This window comes from Tyto alba, unplaced genomic scaffold, assembly GCF_018691265.1.
Source record: "Tyto alba isolate M040663 unplaced genomic scaffold, T.alba_DEE_v4.0 Super-Scaffold_6, whole genome shotgun sequence".
Classification (NCBI taxonomy): Eukaryota; Metazoa; Chordata; class Aves; order Strigiformes; family Tytonidae; genus Tyto; species Tyto alba.
The window spans coordinates 45,540,562-45,567,217 of record NW_024881327.1 but is presented as its reverse complement, the minus strand read 5'-3'; the positions used below and the strand labels follow the sequence as shown (position 1 = coordinate 45,567,217).

At 36.2% G+C, this 26,656-nt stretch overlaps 1 protein-coding gene across 2 annotated transcripts in view; it reads left to right on the top strand.

Moving 5' to 3' along the window:
- The window catches only part of HTT (huntingtin), an 85,738-nt gene that overhangs the window by 5,717 nt on the left and 53,365 nt on the right, over window positions 1-26,656 (top strand). Inside the window, exons 2-22 of one of the 2 annotated variants that reach the window (XM_032987320.2) lie at window positions 764-847; window positions 1,300-1,420; window positions 5,775-5,834; window positions 7,832-7,911; window positions 8,363-8,501; window positions 8,750-8,891; window positions 10,279-10,457; window positions 10,958-11,162; window positions 12,022-12,069; window positions 15,323-15,403; window positions 15,835-16,199; window positions 17,994-18,117; window positions 18,412-18,530; window positions 19,490-19,601; window positions 20,686-20,826; window positions 21,594-21,752; window positions 21,845-21,942; window positions 23,474-23,613; window positions 24,441-24,504; window positions 24,887-24,987; window positions 26,027-26,173. In XM_032987320.2, coding sequence (XP_032843211.2) covers window positions 764-847; window positions 1,300-1,420; window positions 5,775-5,834; window positions 7,832-7,911; window positions 8,363-8,501; window positions 8,750-8,891; window positions 10,279-10,457; window positions 10,958-11,162; window positions 12,022-12,069; window positions 15,323-15,403; window positions 15,835-16,199; window positions 17,994-18,117; window positions 18,412-18,530; window positions 19,490-19,601; window positions 20,686-20,826; window positions 21,594-21,752; window positions 21,845-21,942; window positions 23,474-23,613; window positions 24,441-24,504; window positions 24,887-24,987; window positions 26,027-26,173 — 2,709 coding nt within the window. The remainder of the gene's footprint in view (window positions 1-763; window positions 848-1,299; window positions 1,421-5,774; window positions 5,835-7,831; window positions 7,912-8,362; window positions 8,502-8,749; window positions 8,892-10,278; window positions 10,458-10,957; window positions 11,163-12,021; window positions 12,070-15,322; window positions 15,404-15,834; window positions 16,200-17,993; window positions 18,118-18,411; window positions 18,531-19,489; window positions 19,602-20,685; window positions 20,827-21,593; window positions 21,753-21,844; window positions 21,943-23,473; window positions 23,614-24,440; window positions 24,505-24,886; window positions 24,988-26,026; window positions 26,174-26,656) is intronic. The other variant, XM_042807664.1, reaches the window with a different exon arrangement.

Below are 26,656 nucleotides of genomic sequence, written 5' to 3'. Positions count from 1 at the left end.
TCGTATTGTGCTCTGCATCACTTGTAGATATGCATTCTTTCATTCTGTGAATTTTATTCTCTTTGGTTTATACTCATTTGCTGTGAGTTGACTGAGCTTGGCCTTTCCTGGACTATACCAAGTGTTACTATAGGGATGTTGTTCTTGATGGGCATAGACTGTGCCTAGAGCTTTGCTGTTTTTATAATTACAAAACCATTTGGAGGAATGTGGCATATCATAGGATTCGCTCAGCATCCTTTCCAGTTCAGATGCAAAATGGTCGATTCGGTAGTACTCTTAAGTTTCAAGAACTTGCCAGACAAAAAAGTATAAGGTGGTCTTAGGTCTTTTAAAAAGTGATATTTTTAGGACTGCAAGACTTGTTCTCATGGCTTACTTTTCCCAACCTTTTTCTTTCTATCAGTTTCTTTATCTCAACTTTGGTTTAGGTCTGCTTCACTTTTTCCTTCCTTTCCCTTTACTCCTCTTCATATCTCCCAATTATTTTCTCAGTGAAAGTTACGGAATTCAGATGATATTCCCTGTTAAATAGTTCGTTCTTTTGATTTTCATATCTTTCCCATTGTTTGCAGGCCTGCATGGTCTCAGCAACAGTTAGCGTATGCTGGGAGTACAGGTAGTTGCTATACAGCTGTTTATATAATGATCAGAAGAGTGCATCGTCTTGTATAACCATTAGACACTACTCTAGCAAGAGTGTTTAAATAAACTGCTCACTTTTGAAGTTTTATCTCTGATTGTAATTGTGTTCTTCTTTTAGAAAGAAAGAACTTTCAACTACCAAGAAAGATCGAGTGAATCATTGCCTAACAATATGTGAAAATATAGTTGCTCAGTCTTTAAGGTAAGACAATGTCTTTAATTTATTGCATTAATATAAATAGCTACTTTGGAGTGTTAGTTATTCGCAGGCTTTGTGATAATTGCTGATTTTAATTGCTCAACTTGTGTTTAAAACTGTAATGGTACAGTTTGGGTTTTTTGTTTTTGTTCTTTTTATTACCAACCCAAAATTGAAGTAGTAATTTTGCCTACTCTACCAATGCTTAGACATTATCCTTCTACCTCAGACAGAGGAACTGAGGGACAGAAGTCAAATACTTCATCAGATTACATAGGAAAGAGCAGGGAAATGAACTCCTCACTCCTAATGAAGTGCTTTAATCACTGAATGTCTTCTCTTGTATAACTGTGTATAATGATATGTGTAAATGGATTATGAAATCAACTCAAAAATAGCATCAGTACTTGCTTTTCATAGTGCACATTGTAATTTTCTAATATTTGTTTATTTAGAAATTCTCCAGAATTTCAGAAACTGCTGGGCATTGCTATGGAACTCTTTCTCCTCTGCAGTGAGGATGCAGAATCTGATGTCCGGATGGTTGCTGATGAATGCCTTAATAAAGTTATTAAAGTAAGATCTTCTATATACCATACCACCAGATTTTAACTCTTCTTGATGCAGTGTCCTGTACGAATTCATACTGATGTTCTTTTAGTTGCTTTTCTTATTGCTGATAATATCTCAGAATATAAGAGGTTAAGTAAGCTTCTCTACTAAATTCAGTATGTGCTGTTAGGAGAGTTTTTTATGCCCAGATCAAGATATTTAACTTCTGTCATTCATCATTTTAATCTGTTCTTTTCAGTCATTTATTAACTCTGTTTTCTTCAAGGTAACCAAAACAGAAACATGGGCTTTTCTAAAATCATCTTGTTGTATGGGACGAATACTGTATTGTTGTTATGTAAACATAAAGATACTTAACATGAGGAAAGGTAAAAATATTATTAAAAAGCTGACTGAAATATGTAGTGGCTTTTCATTCTAAACTAGTACTATGCTGTAGTGTGACTTGCTGAGACTTGGAGGAGGAGCCTTTTAGGCAATAATGAGGATAAACAAGCTCCATAACACCATATTTATTACCTTACTGTGGTCCAGAATGAAGGGCTTGTTGGAGAACAGCAGGTTCGTATGAGGGTCCGGCAAGGTCTAAATCTTGATTCAAAATATCATAAAATGAACCTTTTGTGTAATTGCTGTGAGCTGCTTCTTTGGGGACAGGTTTACTTTCCCCTCCCTTTATTCTTTTTCCTGTTTTCTAAAATACTTTACCTTTGAGTCAATGTAATATACCTGCATAATTAATCTAGTTGATGCAAAGTTCACGTGCTTTAGAAATATGCAAATAGTAATTTTCTTTAGCATGAGGGGGTGTGTAGGAGCAAGCAAGGAAACATCTCTATTTCTGTTGGGATTTTTCTCAGTTAAGTTCTATTTATCTGATATTTCAGTGCATTAAGTTTTGGGGGTTGAGCTTGTGGCTGAAAGTGGTATGGAGAAAGCTTACTGATTATGTAGTGTATTCCATAGTGATATAGGGAATGATGAAGTGAGCGTTGCTTTTTTTGTTTTGCCCTGTAGTACTTTGCTTTATTTATTCTGATTTAAATGTGTTTCCATTTGCAGAAGTTTAGCACTCTATGAAGTGCATACACCATTATGTAACTTAATTTGCTTTAAAAGAGGCTCTGAAACAGTTCTAAAGAATGCAAAATTACTTCCTTCTTTCCACCAAACTCTTCTGTAGGCTTGGTATAAAATTAACCTCTTTAATTCACCAATCTACTTGATATTGTTGCTTTCTCACAAGTTTCAAGGTAACTTTAATTTATTTTTTTTTTTTTCCCAAATCTTTGTGTGTATTTTGGTTTGTTTTAAACATTAGAGTGATTTATATGATGGAGTCTTTATCAGTCATTAAGCTTGCCAGTTGCTTACAGCTATGAAATGGTAATAGTTGTGACAATTCTAACATGGATATATCGGACTGTTATCAAAGCTAGTCATAGTTTGTATTCTGTTTTTATGTTTTATGCTGTGTGGAAGCAACTTAATCTTTAAGCAGACACTCTTGTGTATAAATGCAGAGGCAAAAAGATGTGCAGTTTTATTTTTGGTTGCGCAAGTAGCAGTGATGCTTGTGATGAGTGGAACAGAGGCATCAGGCCCCTAAGCTTGCATATTAGTCAATATTCAGCTTTTTTAATACCTCAGGCATTTTAGAGACTAATTCTGTTGCTAGAAAGATGATAAATGCTTTGGGTTGGAAGGGACCTTAAAGATCATCTAGTTCCCACCCCCCTGCCATGGGCAGGGACACCTTCCACAGACCAGGTTGCTCCCAGCCCCGTCCAACCTGGCCTTGAACCCTTCCAGGGAGGGGGCAGCCACAGCTGCTCTGGGAAACCTGTGCCAGTTTCTTACCACCCTCACAATAAAGAATTTCTTCCTTATACCTAATCTAAATCTACCCTTTTTCAGTTTAAAGCCATTACCCTTTGTTCTATCCTTACGCTCTCTGATAAAAGTCCCTCCCCACCTTTCCTGTAGCCCCCCTTTAAGCACTGGAAGGCCACTCTAAGGTCACCCTGGAGCCTTCTTTTCTCCAGGCTGAACAACCCCAGCTCTCTCAGCCTGGCCTCACAGGGGAGGTGCTCCAGCCCCCCGATCATCTTCATGGTTTCCTCTGGACCTACTCATGCAGGTCCATGTCCTTCTGATGTTGGGGTCCCCAGAGCTGGACACTATTCCAAGTGGTGTCTCATGAGAATGGAGTAGAGGAGGAGAATCCCCTCCCTTGACCTGCTGGCCACACTTCTCTGGATGCAGCCCAGGACACGGTTGGCTTTCTGGGCTGCAGGTGCACATTGCTGTCTCATGGTCAGTTTTCCATAAACTACTACTTCTCCTTTAAAGATGCTTTAAATCCTACTCCCATAAAGATGCTTTATATTTTCTCTCTTTAAATATAAGAATATAGATATAAACATTACTTGCGTTACTTGTGTAACTGTGTCTGTCTGGAGTTTATGCTAGTTAGCATAATTAAAATGCTAATACTTCTGTGTAGACAAGGCTGTAAACTGAAACAGCAAATAAATTTAGATAAACATCCTGTAGGTGATCTTTAAGTATCACTACACTTACTTGTCAGAACCTCACAGACAGCATAAACGGGTCACAGTTTATATAGCTTTGGTTTACCTTTATTTAAAAGAAAAAATGCCAAGGTGGGGGTTACCAGGTTTCTGCGGTTAAAGTGTTACTGAAGCTGTCTTGTTTCTGAAGCTGATGAACGCTGTTGTAGTAGTCTCTGTGCTAATGATGCTAGTGGGACTGTTCACACAGACTGGAGTACAGTTGATCTCAGTAATTGGGATTTATTATTTATAGTAATTTAGAGTTAACTATGCTTATAATTTTTTCTGATTGGGATGACTTTTTGGATTCTAGCCTGCTAAAAATATAGGTATACACTAGTAAAAAGATATGCTCCAGTTGAGTGTGTTTTAAGGACAACTTACCCTTGGTGCCTTTTTGTGTTGCTTGATATCCTTATATACAGGGGCAGTGAACTTCCCATAAAAAACAGGTTTTGTGAAGTAAGTGAGATTTATCCCTGCCTACGGTCATCTAGGCACCTGCAGTTAATAGTTGGAGTGCTTATGGCTATATATAGATAGAAGCCAGGTAAGATTTTTGTGGGGAAGGTAATACCATTTTATTATACTGACTGGTATAACTGAGGGGGAATGAAGTTTTGGGGCATACAATTTTACACTAGGGTGATCATGCTCTGGAGGAGCCACAGGCACTTCAGTACCCATGCTTAAGCAGTTGTGACCTCTAGATCAGCATGTGCCATGTAAGATTTTGTAGTCACCATGAGTCATCCTCTGAAGATGCGAGCTTTGTAGCTGGTAGTCAAGAAGTTAGATGGAAAATTAGAAATTATTAAATTATTGGGTAAGGAATAAAGAATGAAATACTAAACATTATAGCAATGTATGAATCCACGGTGTAGGCAGATGCACATAGTGTGAAGCTCTCATTTCATCCAAGGAAGTGGTGGTGGAAATGCTTGTAAGTAGTAGTAAGTGCTAGGAAAAAAATAGAAGAGAAAGGCTAATCATATGTATACAAAATATTCTGTAGGAAGAGATTATATACAGTGGAGCTATTTTCATATTTTTTTTTCTTCTCTGCTATGTTAAAGATGGAGGAAGAATGATTGAGTTGAGAACAGAGAATTACTACTTCTCAGTGCTTACTTTCATTTCATGTACTTTAGTTCTTATCTAGACTGCAGATTCAAACTACAGTGCATGTTCTGTTGCAGTATGCTTGATTAGATCCTGGGATGTGATACTTCTGGTGTCCAGAACACCTTGTGGTAATAAGTGGATGCAGAAAATAGGCTGATTCATGAAAGAAAGGTTTTTCAAGGGCTGCTAAAGGTACTGGTACAAATACAGCCTCAGTTTGCGAAATAGTAGGAGGCTACTTGATGGTGGGGGATGTATAGCAGGGAATACCTCTTGCTGCTTGTGCATACTATATTTGTGTTTTAATATTCTATTCATGAGTATCTATTCCTGGAGATTGCCAGAAAGCATGTTAGGTTGGCTCTGCTTGTAGTCTGATCCCATATGGCTTTTTTTAGCTAGAATGGGTAAAGCAGTCAATATTAACTGCAGATAACTGTCAGTTTGTGGAATTTGTCCATGTTCCTGCTTTGTGTTCATGTGAAAGATAAAGGTGTCTCTCTTCAGTATTTAGCACTTTCCTGGTTATACAACAAATATAGGGGCAGTTCAGATAGTTCTGTGCCTTTTTTTTTTTTTTTAATTGCAAGTATAATACTGTTCCTGTAAACTGCCTCCCCTCTGATACAATACATTCTCAATGCATTTTATTGCAGGCTTTGATGGATTCCAATCTTCCTAGGTTACAGTTAGAACTGTATAAAGAGATTAAAAAGGTGAGTTTCTTTCTTTCGTGTCCTTTTGAAATATGGTATTTGGTGTTTTACTATATTGGAATGGGGCATTAGTGTAAATAAATAGTGCGTGTCTTTTAAGATCGAGGTCAAAGCTTCACTTTGGAAAGACTGGTGACAGTTTAATGTATTATTCTACCCAGTTACTCACTGTTGGCCCCATTGTTTAGATTTAACCACTCCTGAAAGCTTATCTGGCAGAAAATGTGTGAGCATTTGGTGTGAACAGCAGTCTGAGTTAACCTTAGTGACTCCACACCCAAATGAATAAGGCATATTCATGATGTTTGCTCCACTGACTGAGCTGGAAAGAATCACTTCAAGCAAAAGGCTGTTGAAAAGTAGGTGGAGGACAGTGACATTCCTAATTTGACGTAACTTCTTGGAGAAATCAATTGATCAAGACCTGAAGTGATCTGATATAAGTTTTAACTACTTTGTGAATGTGTGATGTGTACTTAGAGCTTCTGTAAGAAGCATAGGTAAAAAAACTGAAGCATTTCTCTTTGCACCAAAAGTCACAATTCAATTATGTCCATGGGAAGAATTTTAGTAATAGCCTTTTTGAAGTATATGACTACAAAAGACAAATGCTGTGTTGAGGACAGTATCACTGAAATTGTGTCTCTTGCCTCTATAAACATACAGTAAGTCTTGTGTAGAGAGAAAATATAGGTGTTATTTGTCAGACAGTAATGCTATTGCTTTTTGTTACATTTCGTTGGGAATGATAGAACTCTACAAAATAAAATAAATGACAAATGCAATGTGGATAGCTTATCTTCTGTCATGTGGGCTATTTGTAGGCCCCGTATGATTATCGTGTTGTATTGTACCTTAATGTCATACAAAATTTTTCAGGGTATAGAAATGGATGTCTAGCTAACTAATAAACAACAGCCAACATAACATGCAGAAGCTTCAGAGCTATTTTTGTTTATGACCAGACAGAGGAGGAAATATCTTGTTGTTCAGATGGAGCGTGCTTCTTGAATAGTTGATCTTGGATTCATGGCAGAGGCAAGAGAGAGAGGTAGCAGGCATAACAGAAGCACCCAGCAGACTGAATTTTGGCCGTCCATCAGTTGGATTAATTTAGGAGCCATGACAGAATCTGTTGTTTGGCTCCAAACCTGAAAAATGCACATTTTGTAATTCAGATACAAGGGATTTTTTTACTTGTCATGCTCACAAGACTGTGAACCTTTGCTATACTAGCTAAAGAAAATAAGAAAGAAATTAGTTTCTAAACGTCTAAGCTCTGTCTTCAGAGAGACTTGATTTGAGAAGCATTTTGGTTACGTTCAACTACATTAGGTACACAATATCTCCTAGATGCCTATGGACTACCACAATTTTCCATATTTCCAACAATACTAAGGAGTTTTACTACATCCTTAGATACTAGGTCTAAAGGCATTCTGGCTCAAGTTGGGTGCACAACTGAAGGTGTCAATACAGACAAAAGGATGTTTAAACTTCAGGATGCAAGCCATTATAAAGTTATACAGATCAATATATGGATATTTTTCTTTGGTATGCTCAGGAGCTGAACATTATTTATTTGCATATTTCCACTGCTGTCAATTTTGTGCTGCATTTATATCTGCAAATGTACCAGTGATTTTTAGACTCTCATATCATCAGTGTTTCTTTGTTGGTTGATGCCTTTCTCTGTGTTATTTTAAGCTAATTTCAGCAGAGTGGAGATCTTGGACATTTCCTTGTCTTTCCTGGTGTTCCTTATTACTCGTTTTGGGTCAGTCAGAAAATTCCAAATACCATCTAGAAAAGTTAAGGCAGTCATGGAGTTGACTTGACTTCCTTTTGGCTAAAGGAAATTTTTTTGCTTCCAGACATCTTATATTTTCATTTGTTTAAGTAAAATGATATAGAATTGTATACTATTATATATTATAGGTAATTTTTTAGGAAATGGTTTTGCTTGATGAAATGTAACAATTATATACTCTCTCTAGAATGGTGCTTCCAGAAGTCTACGTGCTGCACTCTGGAGATTTGCTGAGCTTGCCCATCTAGTTCGGCCTCAAAAGTGCAGGTAAACACATCCTAGTAATCAACTTTCCAAAAAACATTTAACAAAAATATAGATGTTAACAAAATGTTACTGTTCTCAAGTTTTAAATATATAATTGGGAGGTTGGAAGAATTTCTATCACATTATTGTCTCTGAAGTAGCCTTATTGGGTTAGCTGGTTTTCTTTTAATGAAGTTTTAGTTCTGTGCTGAACCTGACTCAGGGGAAGGGGGGGGAAAACTTATGAAGAAAGTGAATTGTATTTTTTTTGAAGTGTATTCTTCTCTTTAGTTCTATCTTAATGTCTGCAAATTGTATTCAGAAGACTCTCATGTTTTTTGCTACACAGAATGTAACTACTAGGTACATTTTTTATGACATAATAATACCACAGAATTTGAGTGTGAATTAAAAATGTGTAGATGGGTACAGTCATGGTCTCAAATTAGTTTTTCTCCTTTGCTATCCTTAGGCCGTACTTAGTGAACCTTTTGCCCTGTCTAACACGAATAAGTAAGAGACCGGAAGAATCAGTACAAGAGACACTGGCTGCGGCAATACCAAAAATCATGGCAGCGTTTGGCAATTTTGCAAACGACAATGAAATTAAGGTATCTTTCTTTAACCTATTAGTGCTCCCTGGTACATCTCAAAGCACAGTAAGCTATCAGTATTAGCAATCAGATCTTACAGAAAGCAGTTACAGCTGCATGTCTGAATTAGGGCAAAAGTTGCCCTTGCTTGATGTACATTAAGTAATGCTTTGAATGATTGAAAATTACATTTGCTGATTTCTTAATTCTCTTCTGTCTCCTTTTTCTTTCTCATAAAAAGTTAAGCGAGATATCTTTGTTTTTAGGTTTTATTGAAGGCTTTCATAGCTAATCTTAAATCCAGTTCCCCTACTATCCGTCGAACAGCGGCAGGATCAGCAGTAAGCATCTGTCAACATTCACGAAGAATGCAGTATTTTTATGCCTGGTTATTGAATGTACTTTTAGGTAAGATTCAAGGGGAAAAAAAAATTTGCTTTTGGTATAAGTAACATGATTTTTTTTTTCCATGTAAGACATTTTTCATATGTGAGAGGTTTTCAGGCGAAGCAAAACTTAGACTACCAGTTACACTGCTGATGCTTTCTCTATTTTGCGTTGGTAGATGAAGATACGATTAAAGCTGTTTGTATCTCTGTGTATGTTGCAATGCTAATTCAGTAATGTTGAAAAGAAACAGTCAAAGCTAGGGAAGCAAGTAGCCTGTTGGAAAAGGAGGAGGTCTAGGCATTCTGGAAGAACTTGCTCAAGGGTCTGTGAAGACTGTCTTGGTTGTTATTGCAGCAGGTCTGAGGTGGAGGGTATGACTGCTATTCTCTGGGTTGTGAACACATACTGTGTAACCTTTTTTAGGAGTACCATGTAGATTCTTTGTTGAAAACCTAACTTACACTGGAAATTGAGTTTTTTATTTAAAAGCACCCAACTTTGCGTCAGGTACTACTTCCATATTTCTTTGGCTGGGAAGTTTGCCTGGTCTTTGGGGTGTTTTGCCACTCATGATGAGATGCTTGTCTGGACTGTAGTGGAAAATTTTGCCTTGGTTTTGCTACTGATGAGGGGTTCTTTACTATGTAGACTATATTGAAAAAGGAGAGGTAAGGAAGACCAACAGATACGTAAAGCATTATCATGTTAGCCTTACTGCTTTGAAGAATGGGTGAAAAATTCACATGCCATGTAGTGACTCTCCTCACTTGAAAATGGGGTACTTCTGTACACACATTGTCCTTTCTTGCCTCAATAGTGATGTTCTGTAACATCCTGGCAATGGTACTGAATTCAGACAGGACCACTAATAGGAACTCCATGAATTGATTCTGATTGATTGATTGATTGATTTATTTATTTATTTAAATAGAAGGTAGTGCTTTCTTACATAACTTATATTTGTTCTTAATATGTTTTGGATTTGACTCAGTGATTAGCAGGTAGGTATATGGAACAAGGTTCCCAAAACTTGAAGGAGGAGACAAAAGTGTAAATGTCATTCATTAGGATAGTAGCATGTGTGTATGTAAGGAAATTATGTTTGGCCTTAAACTGCCAAGTGGAAAGAGGAGGCAGATGAAGGGAGCAAGAGAGTCTAGATCACTTGGTGAAAGCATCAGGTATTATGAAAAACAATTTTTTTTGTGTTTTTATTGAAATAATGCATATTTTCAAATGTTTCAACATTTAGAAAACATTCTCAAGTTACTGCTAGGCTTTGTTTTGTTATGTTTTTTTGTTGTTGTTTTTAAAATAAGCTATTATATTTACTACATGAAATAACATTTGTGTTGAAACTCACCACTGTCAGTAAGTGATTTGGTGGCTGTTTTTCTACCCCCAGGCTTGTTGGTTCCTGTGGAGGATGATCATCCTACTCTTTTAATTCTGGGTGTTTTACTTACACTAAGGTATCTCATACCTTTATTGCAACAGCAAGTAAAAGATACCAGCCTGAAAGGCAGTTTTGGTGTAACAAGAAAAGAAACAGAGATTTCACCTTCACCAGAACAGCTTATACAGGTAAAATATGAGTAGCAGCCCCAGCCTGAAGAGTACTAATTGGAAGGAAAAGAAATAAACCTTGCATACAGTATGATACACCACTAGCTTGATGTTGAACATTCTGAATTCTTTTCTGAAATTCCTGTTCATCTTGGTTAATGATAGATGATCCAGTGGCTGGAATTATTGATAAATAAAAACCATAAATCCCATAAAAATGTGTCAGCAGCACTTGTTAGATGTTCCCAAAGGAGCTAAAGAACTTCATAGTCATTGTATTGGTCTTTGGTGTGATTCTTCCGTCTATAACAATGAACAGAAACAAAAGCCTTCTACCAAAAAGGCAGTTGAATGGCTACAATTAACAGACATTTTCCCTTTGGAAATGTGGTGAAGATTTGGTATAGAAAACATCAGTTATTTCTAATGCACCACTGAAATTTAATGTGGTATATGAGAATAAATATAGTATGTTGTGTTTTCATAGAGGCTTACTCCAGTACTTCATTGGGTTTTAGGTTTATGAACTGACTCTGCACTATACCCAACATCAGGACCATAATGTTGTGACTGGAGCTTTAGAATTATTACAACAGCTCTTTAGAACACCGCCACCTGAACTTCTCCATGCCCTGACCACTTCAGGGGGCATTGCACAGGTCAGTGTATCCAAAGATGAATCTGCCAGCAGGAACCGCAGTGGGAGCATAGTAGAACTTATAGGTAAGCTATATTTTTGGTATTTCAAGTAAAAGGAGATGAACATACATCACCAGCTCTATTTTTGTGTTAGCCAGAAGTATGAAGGAAAAAATGAGATGTATAAAGTTATGCATGACTTCCCCCGACCCTCGTACAGTAAAGGGTTTTTTCCCCTCTTTGCTTTAAGTGGGTATACGTTTCTTGAGTAATGACAAACTCCAGAGCATTTTTTACAGTTTGTGCTGATGAATTTTTTTGTTACACAGAGCAAGTTAACAGTGGTGACAGATTTTTTTTTTTCCCTCCACAAAATTAACATTCATCTCACCAAGCATCTGACAACTGTGATTCATAAAAAGCTGATCTAATCAGAATTTATATTAACTGAGAGCTGCTTGCTGAATACCAAAACCAGCATGAAATTAAAGCATGACTTAAGTTTATCCATAACTGTTCAAATAAGCAATCAGTGTTCTTGTCTGTGAACTGCATGTTCTTAAAATTGTCTCTTAACTGTTACCTGTTTACAGAATCAATCTCTGACTGGATTTCTATAAAGACTTCTGTATCAAACTAACAGATCATTTTAATATTGCTGCTATTAGAAAGTAATTCGTTAGCTGGAAGCAATCATAGCAGTGAAATTTAGAGCATATTTTTTTAAAAGCAAACTTTGCACAAGTGGCACAGAAAAATAAAATGTCCTTTGATGGCAAATGATCCAAAAATCTTGGACTTCAAAAGCAACAATTTGCTATTTCTTTCTGGCTTTGGGTTTTGTTTCTTTTTTTCCCTCTTTCCCATTTGTGGCTATTAGAATTCCTTCATGATTTCAGCAGCTCTGTCTTTGCCCTGATGTGTTACTTTCTGTGATTTGCAGCTGGAGGGGGGTCTTCATGCAGCCCTGTTCTTGCAAGAAAGCATAAAGGTGATTATTTTCAAAAACAAATCTTTAATTACATTCTTTTCTGATTTTTCTTTTTCTTTTTTCTTCCCCCTCCCCACTTCATTGTCTTGCTGAACTTCACTCTTCATTCACAATTGCCTTTGTTATCAGCTGAGCTTAATCACTGTAAATCTTAAAAGAATTCTGATGCGATTTCTGGTATTGCAATCAAGATATTCTAAAATTATTCAAAGCAGTGTAATTCTTATTTTTGCCGTAGCTCACTGGCAAAATTATGGTGATGAATATTGATGCAATTTTCACTTTTAAGGAACACATCTAAAAATAATCTCTCTGAACAGGGCATTCTTCCTTTTGATGGTAATACTTAACCTTTAATGTAACTCACAAAATAGTTAACTTTCCTGGTTTTGGTAGGCCTGTGGTTTGGTTGGTTTGTTTTTTTTACTACTTTCACTAATGCATGTGTATCTTTGCATGCTTTGATATGATGCTTTTCTATTTCTTTTTCTGTTCTTGATAGTGAATTCTATTCATTTTGTGTCTTACTGTGTATGTTGTCATTTCTTTCTTCAAGAGGTAATTCATTTATCAGGTTTTAAAATTTTACATTTTGCTCTGAAGTATTATTTTCCCAGTTTGTGCGTGAAATCACTTCATATCTAGTTACACATTTACGCTTTGCTTAAAACCAGTACTAGAATCACTCTAGATATAGCTGTGTAACAATTTAATTGCCTGACTTAGGTGAGCAAAATACTGCTAATGCAGTGGAACTGTGTGTGAGTGTAGTGCAGTTAATGCAAGGATAGTAAGCAGAGAGATGTGCGATACTGAGAAGAAAAACTTAAAGGAAAAGTAGTTTAAGACTAAATAAGATTGTACAAGATTTAAGGGCCATTAGAACAACTAGCTTACACTTTTTCCAAATATGTCCTCTCATATTTGTGTGCAAGGAATCTCATAATGCTTCAAGAATATACCTAAATGTGAAATAGTGGTTAGAGCTGAATGAAATAGTGCTTACAGATGGATTGATAATTTCTAGTTTGGAAACAGTAGACTTGAAAGAAAAGGTGTTTTGAAAGTAGATACTGCTGTAGCATCCAAAGGTGAGACAGAATGCAACAAATCAGAACAAGAATGCATAACAGTTTTAAATGAAAAATGGTAAATCATCGTTTTGATACTTTGAATTGTTAGTAGTCTTCAGTGTAACTCTGAAGTATTAATAATAGTGTAAATTCAATTGAAGTACTTGATAAAACACTAACCTTTCCTTCACTCAGTGGGAAAACAGGTGTGAGTCATGAGCTTTTATCCTTTTTCAAGATCATGGTATGGAGATATTGTGGTCTAAAACAATGTCATAAATGAATTTGAAGAAATCTGTTCATGATTTTTTGCTTTGTACAGGTTTAATTTCTAATTGTGAGTTGTTGATTTCCTGTTGCCCTCCACTGTAGAAAGGAGGGAAGAATTGAAGTCCTTCAGTAGTCTCCTACATTAAAGAGTAGTAGGCTTCTGCTCTTGGCCATTGGTGAAGCTTCTCTAGCTGTAATACTTTGTGTGTAGAGATGTGAAGTAAGGCTCATCTACAGAGATCTGTGACCTTAACAGAACAACTCAGATATTCCATGTCTTTTCAGTCTTACTGCTTCAGACCAACTTTAGATTTGAGCAGCTGGCCTGTGTTGGCTTGCTTATGTTTCAGGTTCAGAAAATTATTTGCACGAAAGGCTGAAAACTCATTGTGAAATGAAAGCCTGTGTTCTGCATCTTAACTGATTTTTTTTTTCCAAATAGTGGAAAAGTATCCTGCAGCTTGTTTTATATACTCATTTAAACATACAAAGCCTAATATGCCTAATAAGTGTTTTTCAATATCCTTTCTCTTTCACTTACTTTTAAAGGTAATCAGCTGTGGAAAGCAGAAGAATATCCTGGTTTGTTTCAGTGAAATGGATGTAAATGTGAGAAAGAATAGAGAAGAATATACTATCTTTCATGATATTTGTTGGCAACTCTTAGCAGGATTTTTCTCATTCTTTTGTAGGAGTGTGTAGTTCTCAATTAATTACTGTTACTTTACATAGAACATACATTGAAATGTCATGGCTACTTTTCTGCCTTACAGGTTTGATTAGCATAAAACATACCTGTTGGAGGAAGACAATTCTACAGTCTTACTGCTATGTATGAAAGCAGTTGTGACAGAGAAATTAATACAAAAGTCTGTTAATGCTTTTTTACCCCCTGGTAACTTAAGTGAGATGCAAAAGAATTCACCTAGTGTTATTAAAACGTTCATATCTTGCATGATGAATCTTAGACGGCCAGTGAGGCTTATTCTAAATAGCAAAACAGGTTTATCTGAAAGCAGTTATCGTGAATCTTTCTGCCTCAGCAAGTGACTTGCAAGATCCAGAAGGATGGGCTCACTAGCTCCATCTGTACTCTGTATCTTGTCCCATTTACAGATTTTTCAGTGCTTGGTTGGCTCCCAGGCAGTGTGCATCTGCAGGTATTTCTCTCTTTCCACTGCCTGTATTTTAAATATATATTGCTCTAGGAGAACTCTCTGATGACTGTATTAGGTTATAAGTGTTTCTCATTTTTCCTATGGCAAAAGCCTCTCTGAAGATTTTTGGCTTAGTAGTCCCTGGATCTTAATGGCTTTTGTCCATGGTTCATCACCCTGTCCTACTTATGTTGTCTTGTGCTTCTAGTCTGTGCTGCTCTTCCCCCTAGGCATTTTCCATTCTGTTACCATTGGAGTTCCAAGCCCCAAAGTGCAAGTAGCCTTTGATAATTTTCATAGTCTTAAAGAGGAAGAGGTTATTTGTTCTATTACTTGCAGTGCTTTAATGTCCTTCTGAGTTAAGGGCAGACATCCAGATGCCAGATATCCAGACCTTAGTAACAGGACATACTTGATTAAATTAGTGGGATCTTAAACACAGTCCACAAAAATAAATAAGAAAGAGTAAGGTCATAGGTAGTTTTCTGAATGGCTATACTGTTAAATAAAATTACTTAACTGTGTGTTTCCTTGTCACTGCTGTTTTTTTCTCTTCTGATCAGATAGTGAGGGACTGGATATTCACTTTATTCCTTTCTCTTTTCCATCTGTTGCCTGTGATAGCTTTGAAAAAATACTTGGATAAACTTTTTCAGAATAGATTTCACATCTAACTGACTCCCAGCTGTTCAGCATTTGAAGTTGACTGTGGTTTTGGAAAACTGTAAAGGTTTTTCTTATATCACTTCTCAGGTAAAATACTTCTTGGTGAGGAAGAAGGTTTGGAGGATGATCCTGAAACCCGATCAGATGTCAGTGCTGCATCATTTGCAGGTAGCTGGCTTTTCCTTTAGCAGTGCAATCAACCTGGGTTACCATACATTACAAATCCATTCTTTTATTGCTCTATGTAAAATATAAAAGTGCTGTGTTATGGTGACTAGGAAGTGGATGGGTGCTCAGAAGACATGCTAACAAAACTGAAACCATAAATACTCCTGGGTACAAAACTTACACTTACCTAATGAAGCTTACTGCATTTTATTTTTTTTTTTTAATGGATATGCTGTCATACTGAGCTACTGGTATAGATGGAATGGAATCTTACAGATGCTTATTTCCCTATATGTAATTTAACTGTTTAGTTATACACTTTCCTTAGCCTAGTTTAACACGTGGCTTAGTATGTGGTGTCCCTGTCAAGAGTGAAATGTGAAATGCAAGTTTAAATACTTGATCGACTCATGAATGTCTGTGTTTTGCAGCTTCTATGAAGGGTGAGATAACCAGTGAACTAGCTTCTTCATCAGGTGTGTCAACAGCTGGGTCAGTAGGGAGTTCAGCTGCTGATCCTACCGGACACGATATCATTACTGAGCAGCCACGTTCTCAACATACGTTGCAGTCAGACTCTGTAGACCTGACAAGTTGTGATTTGTCAAGTACAGCTACTGAAGGGGAAGAAGATGATGTGCTTAGTCGAAGCTCCAGCCAGATCAGTGCTGTCCAGTCAGATCCCGCTATGGACTTGAATGATGGTACACAGGCTTCCTCACCAATTAGTGATAGCTCTCAGACTACTACAGAAGGTCCAGACTCTGCTGTAACCCCTTCAGACAGTTCTGAAATTGTAAGTGTGCAACGGGCAGAGGGGGGATCTTCTACTGAGGGGCCCGACATATCTCAGAGCTCTTCCGTGGAGGGCCCAGACTTGGATTCATCTGCTTACTCATCTTCTACTTTTCCATCCTCAGCTAGTAACAGTGGAAGGGTCAGCGGCTCACACCTCTGTTGCAGAGCTTGACCTTTTAACACTTTCACTTTGGCAGTAATTAAAAACTACAAAGCTGTAGTCAGTGTGTTCACTGGGTAGGTCATGTGAAGGCGTTAGCAGATTGTCACTCACTGGAAGAATGTCAGTATCAAAGGCTTGACATAAATAGATCCTTTTAGTAGCATATCCTTCATTTTGTATAGATATATTAATAATTGGCACAGGAGGACTAATGGAAGTGTTAAAGGGTGAACAGTATTTGGAATGATAGAGGAATACTTTTGGAACCTAATGCTTGTTCACTTGGCAACACACTCTTTTTTTTTTTTTTTCATTTTTTATCCCTTTTATTCCATCTCAAGTATTTCTCCTATACTGAGCAAATACTGCATGATTTACTAATGTAGCAGTTACGTATCCAGTAAACACCTGAAATGCGCGTACAATATAGCTATTTTAAGAAATTTGTCTCTTAGGCAAGTATATTGTGAGGTTGTAATGAAACGAGTAAAAATGAAATTACTGGGAGCAAGAGCAGAAAATGCAAAAAGGGGGAAACAAATTTTTTTATGTTCTTTTTTTCAAACATTATCAAACTTTTGACTTATGTTTGCTGATAGTAACTTTGGGAGAGTAATAATCTCTTACCACTACAAAAAGATGGTAAATTTACAATCATGATAGGCAAATACTCTTGCAAGTATGAGGATTCAAGAACCAAAGAAGTGGTGATGATTGCACTGTCTCTGAATTAAATGCAGGCACTGCAGAGTCCAAAGTGAGCAGGCATTTATTGACAAATTGCGTTTATTGACCAGATGCATTTCTTGCAAATTTGTGTCAGACTGTTGCATATGTCAGTTTGCAAACTATTTTCAAGCAGTAATTACAAGTAAAATTATTTTTTTGTATGTGACAGATGAAATGGTTGTCCTACCCATGCATGGGCTTTTTAATGAACAATTTCCAGGTGCTTATAAAGTTAGGGAGTAACTGCAGAAGTATCTTGTCTCTGATAAATTTAAGATTAAATGTTTTTTGCTTTTACTGTCTTTTATTATCATTATTAATTTTTTTGGTCATTTATGGTTATTTTTCCATATACCTACAGTCTATATATTGCATTTGTACCAAGGGTCAAATTCTCTTCTAAAAGTGTCTATTTTAGTGGTCTCTGATTTAGAAAGAAGGAATTAATATTCGTAAAATTCGTACTTTTTTGTCCTACACAGTGTGTTCTCAGTTTGAATACATATCAAGGTCAAGTGAGGTAATGGGAGAGTTTGACAGCAAGGAATGAGTTAAGACTGTGACAGTAAAGGTGTTGGTTGTGATTTGTAACTGCTGAGATAGAGGGACAGTTGTATTAGGAATAAGGGAGCAGGAGAGCTTCAGGGGAGGCAAGGCACTGACTGTTTGACTTTCTTACTGTTAATGTCCAAGTTCATGGCTCCAGTGGGAAACAGATATAACTATGGCCTCTAATAGCTCAAATCCTGGAGGAGGAGGGGAACTGCATGCAGCTGTACACTAGTATTTATTAGACTCATATTTGCTTTCAGATTATTTCTAGATTATTAACATTGCATGTTTGAGATTTAATACTGTGTTAAACTAGGTTATTTTAAGTCCTGTCCTTGCACTATGTAGGTTTTGGAGGGTGCTGAAGGACAGTATTCTGGAATGCAAATTGGGCAGCTGCAGGATGAAGAAGATGAAGCTGCAAATATTCTCCAAGATGATTCATCAGAGTCTTTCAGAAATTCTTCTATTGGTATGTTGATAAGTGGGGGACACACACATGAATGGACACAGAACTGGTGACACCTTTAAGGCAGGTGTTACAGGTGCATCTGCTGTCTAACTTCCAAGGGACTGAAAAATCATGTAATGGATATGAAAAATAACTAGATTGAAATGTAAAATAAGGAACAGATTTCAACACTTCTAAAGAATCACTTGTTTTGATCACTGCTTATTTATTTTTCATGTTTGTATAATTAAGTTCAATTAAAGTGCTTGTAATTTGCATCTGAAATTGTAGTTCATGAATTCCCTTTTTCTAAAGCTCTTCAACAGCCTCACCTGTTGAAAACCATGAGCCACAGCAGGCAGCCTTCTGATAGCAGCGTAGATAGATTTACACCGAAAGAAGATGCAGCAGATACTGGTGATCATGAAAACAAGGTGAGAGGTAGTTACAGTGGACTGGCTTAAAGTTTAAAACAACTAAGTTTTAAAAAAATAAACATAAATTACAGTTACGATCATGTAAAATAGTGGCAAATGTGGGTAGCCTGTATATGTAGCGTACTTCATTATAGGTCAGAATAACTAAGGTTGAATAGTAAATCTGAGTTATAGTCTGAATTTCATTTAATGTAAAGTGAACACACAAGTCTTGATACCTTGAATGCAATCACCAGCAAAACCGTAACAGAACACAAACTGCTGAGAACACAGATTCCTTTTATCTATGCATTAGTAGGGTAGACTGATACTTTATTACCTGAAATATCTTTGTGCTGGGTTTCTATCTGTGTAGGTAACTTTATGATCTCCTCAGAAGTTATTACGTCTTACTCTTTGAGCTTCTCTTTTTTCCGTGGAGAGGCTCATGCCATTCTAACCACAGGACACTGATTTTCTCTTAGTGTTTTTTTGGCTTTAGCTCTGGACCTTGTTCTGAGGTGGGGCAAAAGGAGTTTAGTTTGTGGCAGGTAGGGTTAGATCAGCTTGGGCTACTGGGGAACTCTAGATGTGAAACTACAGAAGGTTGTCAGCCTTCTTTGGAAATAATTTAGGAATTCATTCTTCTCAAAATTTCCAGAGATCATTGTTTGGTGGCAAAAAGTAGTTTATCAGACTCCTTCAGATGCAAACAGCAAGTCTAGGTAGTTCAGAAAATCTCCAGAATGATTGTTCTTTCTGTGATAAAATTAAACCAATTCTGATACTGAATGCAAACCTCCCAAAAGCATTTCATTTTAAGGCCTTTTTTTGGAATATGTATTAAACACATTTTGTATTACAACCTTTATACATTTGGGGATGTGAAGTATTTCTAACTCTTATTGTGCTTAATATTTTATTTAAATTGAAGATGAAATTTGATTTGTATAAACATTGTGATTTGCCTTCAATAGCCCTCCAGGGTAAAGGGAGACATAGGTCACTATACCGATGGAAATTCTGCTCCTCTAGTTCACTGTGTTAGACTTCTGTCAGCCTCTTTTCTGCTTACTGGCGAGAAGGGAGGTAAGTTTCTGTTCAAGACTAATTGGTTCATTGTGTCTCTCAATGTATGAAGTTGGAGATGTGATCAGTTTACTTGGATTTTTAATCTCACTTTATTGGGGATTTCAGGGTTGGGGTTTTTTCTGTGACAGTTCTGATTTAAATGATCATACCAGAGTACAGAAAAACTTAAAACCACTTAAATTTATGCCATTTTACAGTGAATCCCATTTACAATTGATTTTGTTTACAATGCCTAATATATTTTAATTAAAACAAGATTAAAAGTATATTTTTTTAGCTTCATCACTCAGTTGTGTTTGAATTCTATGTTATTTTTTTGAATGTACTTCAGGTAGAGGAAATGCTATTGTATCTATATGTGTTTGGGAAATGTGACTTGGTATTTTAAATGATTCAGCTGTAGTAAAGCAGATAATTGACCTAAGGTTTTCAAACACCTAGCTGAAATCTCAAGTTTAACTTTTTTCTCCACTTTTGACATTTTATAGCACTTACATGTTAGTGTGGCTGTATTCTCATGTGTTTTTTAATGTGCAACGGTCAGAGAAGCTTCTTGACAGTAAGTGATTGTTAGAGGAGGCTATTGGGGCTCAGAAGAGGAGTTATTTGCCTTTTTAGCATAATAATAAAATGTCAAATAGGGATTTTCCAGGAAGCCTTGATGGCATACACTGCTGCTTTCATTTTTTTTCACTGGGTAGACTGTGTCACAGGCATGTATGTGTCATTATATATGACTGAAGGGAGCATTTAAGATGTTTGTTCTTTTTCCTTTGTTTAAACTGTTATTTGTTCATGTGCTCTGCAAATGTAGTGTTCTTGGAAAGACAGTGTAGTAGCTATATTCTCAGCAATGGAGGAAGCGAGTTGGAACTGTGTGAGGTTTATATTGGGGGGGGGAGGGAAAAGCCACACGTAACTGCTGCTTCTGATAAAGTGGAACTACTTGCTCTACATTAAATTTTTTTGTCCAGGCTGAGCTATTTATATCATACAGAGTTATTAATTAACTTAAAAACAATTCAGGAAGCTTTTAAATACCCTTTTTGTTTTCCTTTTTTTTTTTTTTTCTTCTTCATAGCTTTAGTTCCTGATAGAGATGTGAGAGTCAGTGTAAAAGCCCTGGCAGTAAGTTGTGTTGGAGCAGCCATTGCGCTTCACCCCGAGTCTTTCTTCAGCAAACTGTATAAAACACCCCTTGAAGCAATGGGAGAAGAATATGGTATGTTGCAGTTCCCATATTCCATTTCAGTAATGTGTTTGGGTTTTCAAATAAGGGAGGCAGCATATGTACTGAAAACTCTATATCCAGTTTAGTGTTTGCAAACAAATACTGCACCAATTGGAACTAAAATGCTGTCTGTGCTAGTAGTGCATGTGGTGAGATTGTTTTGGGGTTTTTTTTTTTTTTGCAATAAGAATTAAGTTTCAGTGGATGAGCTTGTACGGCTTCTGACAAGTGGAAGATGGTTTAGTACAGCTGCTGTGTAGAACTGGTTTGTTTCTTATAAATGATTTCTTGTAATTTCAGGCCATCTTATAGATGGTTGTAAGCCATTAGGTTTATTTCTGTGAAGGCTACAATATGATCAGCTGGGGCATGGAGTATTCAGCTGCTTTGATGGGGTTTGAAGTGACAAAGGTGGAATGTTGACCAAAACTCTTCTTAGATTACCCCCAAGCATTTTATACACAATTGAAACAAATAATTACTTTTAAATTTATATAATTATAATTATATAATTAATTATATAAATAAATGTATATAATTATATCATTAATTTTATATGTGATCATTGGTCTGGATTGTATGAATGATCTGGTGATTTCATGCAAGGGATCTCTGAAAGGTAGAACTAAGGCAGGCATATTGTGAATATATTGACATTGATTGTACAGTAATTGGTACCTCCACTGAAACATTTTTAGGATCAGTTAAGTTTAAGACTAGTATTTTTAAAATAAAGTAGTTGTAACTTGTTTTCTTAGAGGAGCAGTATGTATCGGATATTCTGAACTACATTGACCATGGAGATCCCCAGATTAGAGGAGCTACTGCAATTCTGTGTGGAACAATTGTCAACTCCATTCTAATTAAATCCCGCTTTGATGTGGATAAATGGTTGATAAATGTCAGAAGCTCAACAGGTAACAATTTATTTTAAGGATGTCTTTTTTTTTTTTTTTTAATGTAACCAAAATTTTCTTTCATTGATCTAAATTGTTTTTTTTTTTGTTAGGAAATCTCTTTTCCTTGGTAGACTGCATACCTCTGTTACAGAAAACACTGAAAGATGAGTCCTCTGTCACATGCAAACTGGCTTGTACAGCTGTGAGGGTAAGCAGTAGTAATTTATTTGCACCACCACAGATCACAGGGATGATATTAATTGACTAGGATCCTGCTATGCTCAGGCATATAAACATAGAGCGAAAAATGACTTCTTCCCAAGAACTTTACTATAGAAAACATGGATTCAGGCACAGAAATGGAGGAACAAACAGCTGGAAAATAATTATGTTGGTTAGATCACGTAGCAGTATAATCTAATCATGATATTTCCAATCATAAATGTACTGTTACGAGCTATAATGTTACATTAACCAACAGTAGGATAAGTGCATTAGATAAAAAGAAGATCTAGCCTAAACATGAAGAGTGAACTGTATTTGGAGAGCAAAAATTAAATGTGAAATATGACAAGTAAAATAGTAATTATTTTCTGAAATAATAATAATTTTTTAAAGTGAGGAAAGTCTCGGGGAAGTAAGTGTTTCAAATTGGGTGAGAGATCCATCAGGAAGTTGTTAAAATAGAGATGCTAGCTGAATTTGTGAGTGGAACTTTGCGTGTGTGAATTTTATTTCTGTCATAAAATCTGTGGTAGGTGTTCTGTGACAAAGCAGAGGGGTGAAGGAGCGAGCTTTTTCCCTGAGGAATTTTCCAAGAGAAGTAGAACAAGGACAAATTGGAGGCTGAAGGAAGTTAATTGAGGAGAGGCACAGGGTGTCTGGCTGTATTGCAGCTTATGGGTCAATGTGGTGAAGTGTAGTTTTTAGTAAAATGCAAATAGTTAATATATGGAAATTATGATTTCATGCGCTAAGAGGAGGGGTATCTGATGCAGCTGAGGGAAGGAAATTCAGTTAAATGATGCTATCTTTTTAACCTTCTGTTCCATGATCTTATTGCTTGTATATAGTGGTTTCATGAATGATTACACTTAGAGTTATGACTTTTTAGAAGACTTCACTAGAATTGTTCAGTTCAGGCAACTTATCCTAGTCAATTTTGACTTACTTCTCTCAGTAGATAATGTAGTCTGACTTCATAACTTTTGGCAGAAATGTTCTAAAGTATTTGCGGTTGTTAATTCCTGAACAAGAAAGTACATTTTCATGTAGTTAAGACATGGAAGTGTAGAGTTCGGTAATTTTTTCCAAAGATCACATGTTGTGTGTATAGTTAAACAGTCATTAAGATTAGGAGATAGGACTTTTTGGAAATCAGAACCAGGTATCTAAAAATACCCTGTGGATATTGAGAGACTGTTTTTGAACAGATAAGAATATAGTGCTTGTGGTATTTTAAGCCCTTTGAGTTTTAGACCTTACTTGTTGGAGGATTATGCTCTAATATCTGAGACTTGTATTTCTCTCCAGAGTTTAAATTCAGCAGCAGGTTTTAGCAGTTCACACGGAGCTAGTATCCTAGCCTTGCAAAGTACCTTGTTCTGGTACTTTCTCCTAGCTCTGAAGTAATAACTTTTTTTAGTATTCTGAATAAAACAGATCTTTATGATCGCTTACATACTTTGATTCAGAGAACCTCTTCTGTAAGATAACTGGAAGTTGTTTTTTCTCCTCAGCATTGCATCATGAGCTTATGTAGTAGCAGTTACAGTGAACTAGGTTTACAATTAATTGTTGACCTGCTTACACTGAAGAATAGCTCATACTGGCTAGTAAGGACAGAACTTCTGGAAACGCTTGCAGAGGTAGATTTTCGGTAAGTGTTTATATTTTTCCATGGGTGTTGGTAGCTGCAGTGCAAAGATGCTGTGTATAGGAAACGAACCATAATGGAGCAGATTCTTCCAAAACAATGAGTTTCATAAAGCTAATTCAGACCAGTCATTCCTATAAGGAATCTATGAATTCCTTTGTCAAGTTAGCATTGACTTCACTACCAGGCCCAATCGTGGTAACGCTGCATAGGAGTTTCGAGTTCAGTGGTCTGTTTTATCAAGTCTTCTGTAAATCTATGATCAGAGAAAGAGCATCTAATCTGGAAACTAATTTGGTTTTCATGTCCAGTTGCGTGTGTGTCTAAAGAAAAAGTCCCTGGCTTGTTCTCCCTTATTGTCAGCTCTCTTCTGTTGCTCAGTTTCTGTTATACTAAAATTAATGTGATTTTACTTTTGTTTTCTTACATTCCTTCATTCTCTATGGGTTCTTCCAAACCGAAAGACAAAAATTGTTTATATGAAAATTCTTCAAGTTATCCTTAGTCATACAAAATAGGACTCTTTCTGAATAGTGAAGTTTGGAATGTATTACCATCTTTTTCAAAACAGTCTAATTTTTCCATGCATAGGAAAAAATATAAAATCACAATTACAATGTGTAAATAATGTTTTTTAACTGAAGTAATTGTTCCGTTATGCTAGCCAGATAGTAGTTTGGCAAATAGCTTACCTTTTCTAAAGGTAGCAAAAAGTGTGTTTAGTTCTTATGTTTTCTTCTTTAAAAATCAACAAACAAAAACACTGAAAGCACTGAATTGAGAAGTAACATCTAAAGTTAACTCATGTGCTCTAAATTCTTTTACCATAGGCTAGTCAGCTTCTTGGAAGGAAAAACTGAGAGCTTGCACAGAGGTATTCATCATTATACTGGTGTAAGTAAATTATTCAATCAGTATATTCTGTTTCTGGATTAAGGTACCAGTCCTATTTCACCACTTTGTGTTCCAGTTGTATATGTAGGCTCATGTTCTGAGACTTGTTATATTGGAAGGATACTTTACTACTGAGATTCAAAGACCTTAGTGTTCTCTGGTGTGTATGTGGGGGAGGGGGTTTGTTATGTTGGGGGTTTTTTTAAACTTCAAAAAATGTTGGGCATTTATGTATTTAAATAATATATTTGGCAATGTTAAGGTAAAGGTTGTTTTACGGACTTGTATGACAGACTAAATTTCACCTGTTAACTATCTTTTAACCATCTGGTTAAATGATGAAAATGTTCAATGAACATTACTGTGCTAACTTACTTTCTAGCTACTAAAACTTCAGGAGAGAGTGCTTAATAATGTTGTAATATGTCTTCTTGGAGATGAAGATCCAAGAGTGAGACATGTAGCTGCAGCTTCATTAATGAGGTATATGTGGCTTTGGGGGGTTGAGGGGATGTGGTTGTTTTTTTGTTTTTTTTTTGTTATGTTTTGTTTTTATTGTTTTGGTTTTTGTGGGTTTCTTTGTTGTTGTTTTGTTTTAAAGTTTAGAAAGATATTTGCATGTTATTGTGTACCTATAACTAAAATAATCTCTTAGTGGGTTTTTCATATTTTTGCTTAAATGAGGGATGGCTGAGAAATGCAGCTTTATGGTACATGGAACATTCATCATTCTGAATAGTAAGGCAGTTGTGCTTTGCTTTTTATTAGAATTACAATTACATTTAACTGTGTTGCATTCGGAGGGTCACTTTTAGTTAGACTTGATTTTGAAAATGAGTCATTTTGTTAACTGAGTAGTGACAACTTGGAGTCTTTCTATTTCTTGATGTTGACTTAGTGGCAGAACATATGTTAAGGTTGGAAAAGATTTAACTGCCCAAGAAAGCTACTACAAGATTGCAGAAGCCCCTTGGAACATCCAATATGGGCATTCATTGGAAGTACTGTCAGTGAAATTACAAAATATAAGTACTGTAGTTTTCACTAAGTTGAAAATATTGTTGTTCAAGAATACTGGATCTTATTGTATGTTTAAGTTCTACTGCATAGAAATGGGATGGTGAAAATTGTTTTCAGATAGAAGTTAGTTTTCATTTGACACAGATATCCATGAGGGAAAATATTTGGGGAGATAGGAGAACATTGGGAGAAAAACACTCTAGGGAAGTCATTGTAGTGTGTGTATATAAAAGATTATTAATTTTTTTTTAAACTACCATATGTGTAGAGCAGTTCCTTTGTCCTGGTATGAGCTCCTTGATTATAATGAAGAGCAGTTGTATAAAGATGAATTCAGCTTAACAGTATGAATTTTGGTAACAGCTTTTATTTACAATTTGATATGTGTAATCAGTGTATACAGATTTCTGGACTGTATATTAAGTTTATTTTAAATGTACTTTAAATTGCATATTAAATAATTTCTGAATAGTATTTTTCCTTTTTGACAATTATCATTAAGGCTTGTTCCAAAGCTATTTTATAACTGTGATCAAGGACAGGCTGATCCAGTTGTGGCAGTAGCAAGAGACCAAAGCAGTGTCTACCTGAAACTACTAATGCATGAAACACAGCCTCCGTCTCACTTTGCAGTAAGCACTATCACCAGGTATGTTATGTGTCTTATCTTGCTTTAAAAGGAACGTGGACCCAAATTTCATTTTGTAATGCCTAGAATCATAGTTAAATCCTGCAAATGCATGTGCTTCCAAATTCTGTGTCCGGTCTGTAGGAGCATCGTTGGTAGTTTTAGGCTCTACAGAGACAGACTAGTGTTTAAAGAATAAGTTGATGTGTGAGTTACTAGTGATGTGCTCACACGTTTGTTATAAGGAGTCATTGCTGTATGATAAACTTTATCTTGAGTTCATCCTGAGGTCACCCTATTTGCCCATTAAATTGCACAAGTAAGTGCAGCTTTGCAAGCTAATTGTATGTATATGTTACTGTTCTTCAGGTATGTTGGTCAGGATTTATAACTCTTCATATCCTGTTTAATGATTGTGGTTGCAGTAGTCTGTACTGCCTGTATAATTTAAAAATAAATCCTAGTTTTGACAGCATGACCTTGTGCTGTATTTTTGCTGCCAAC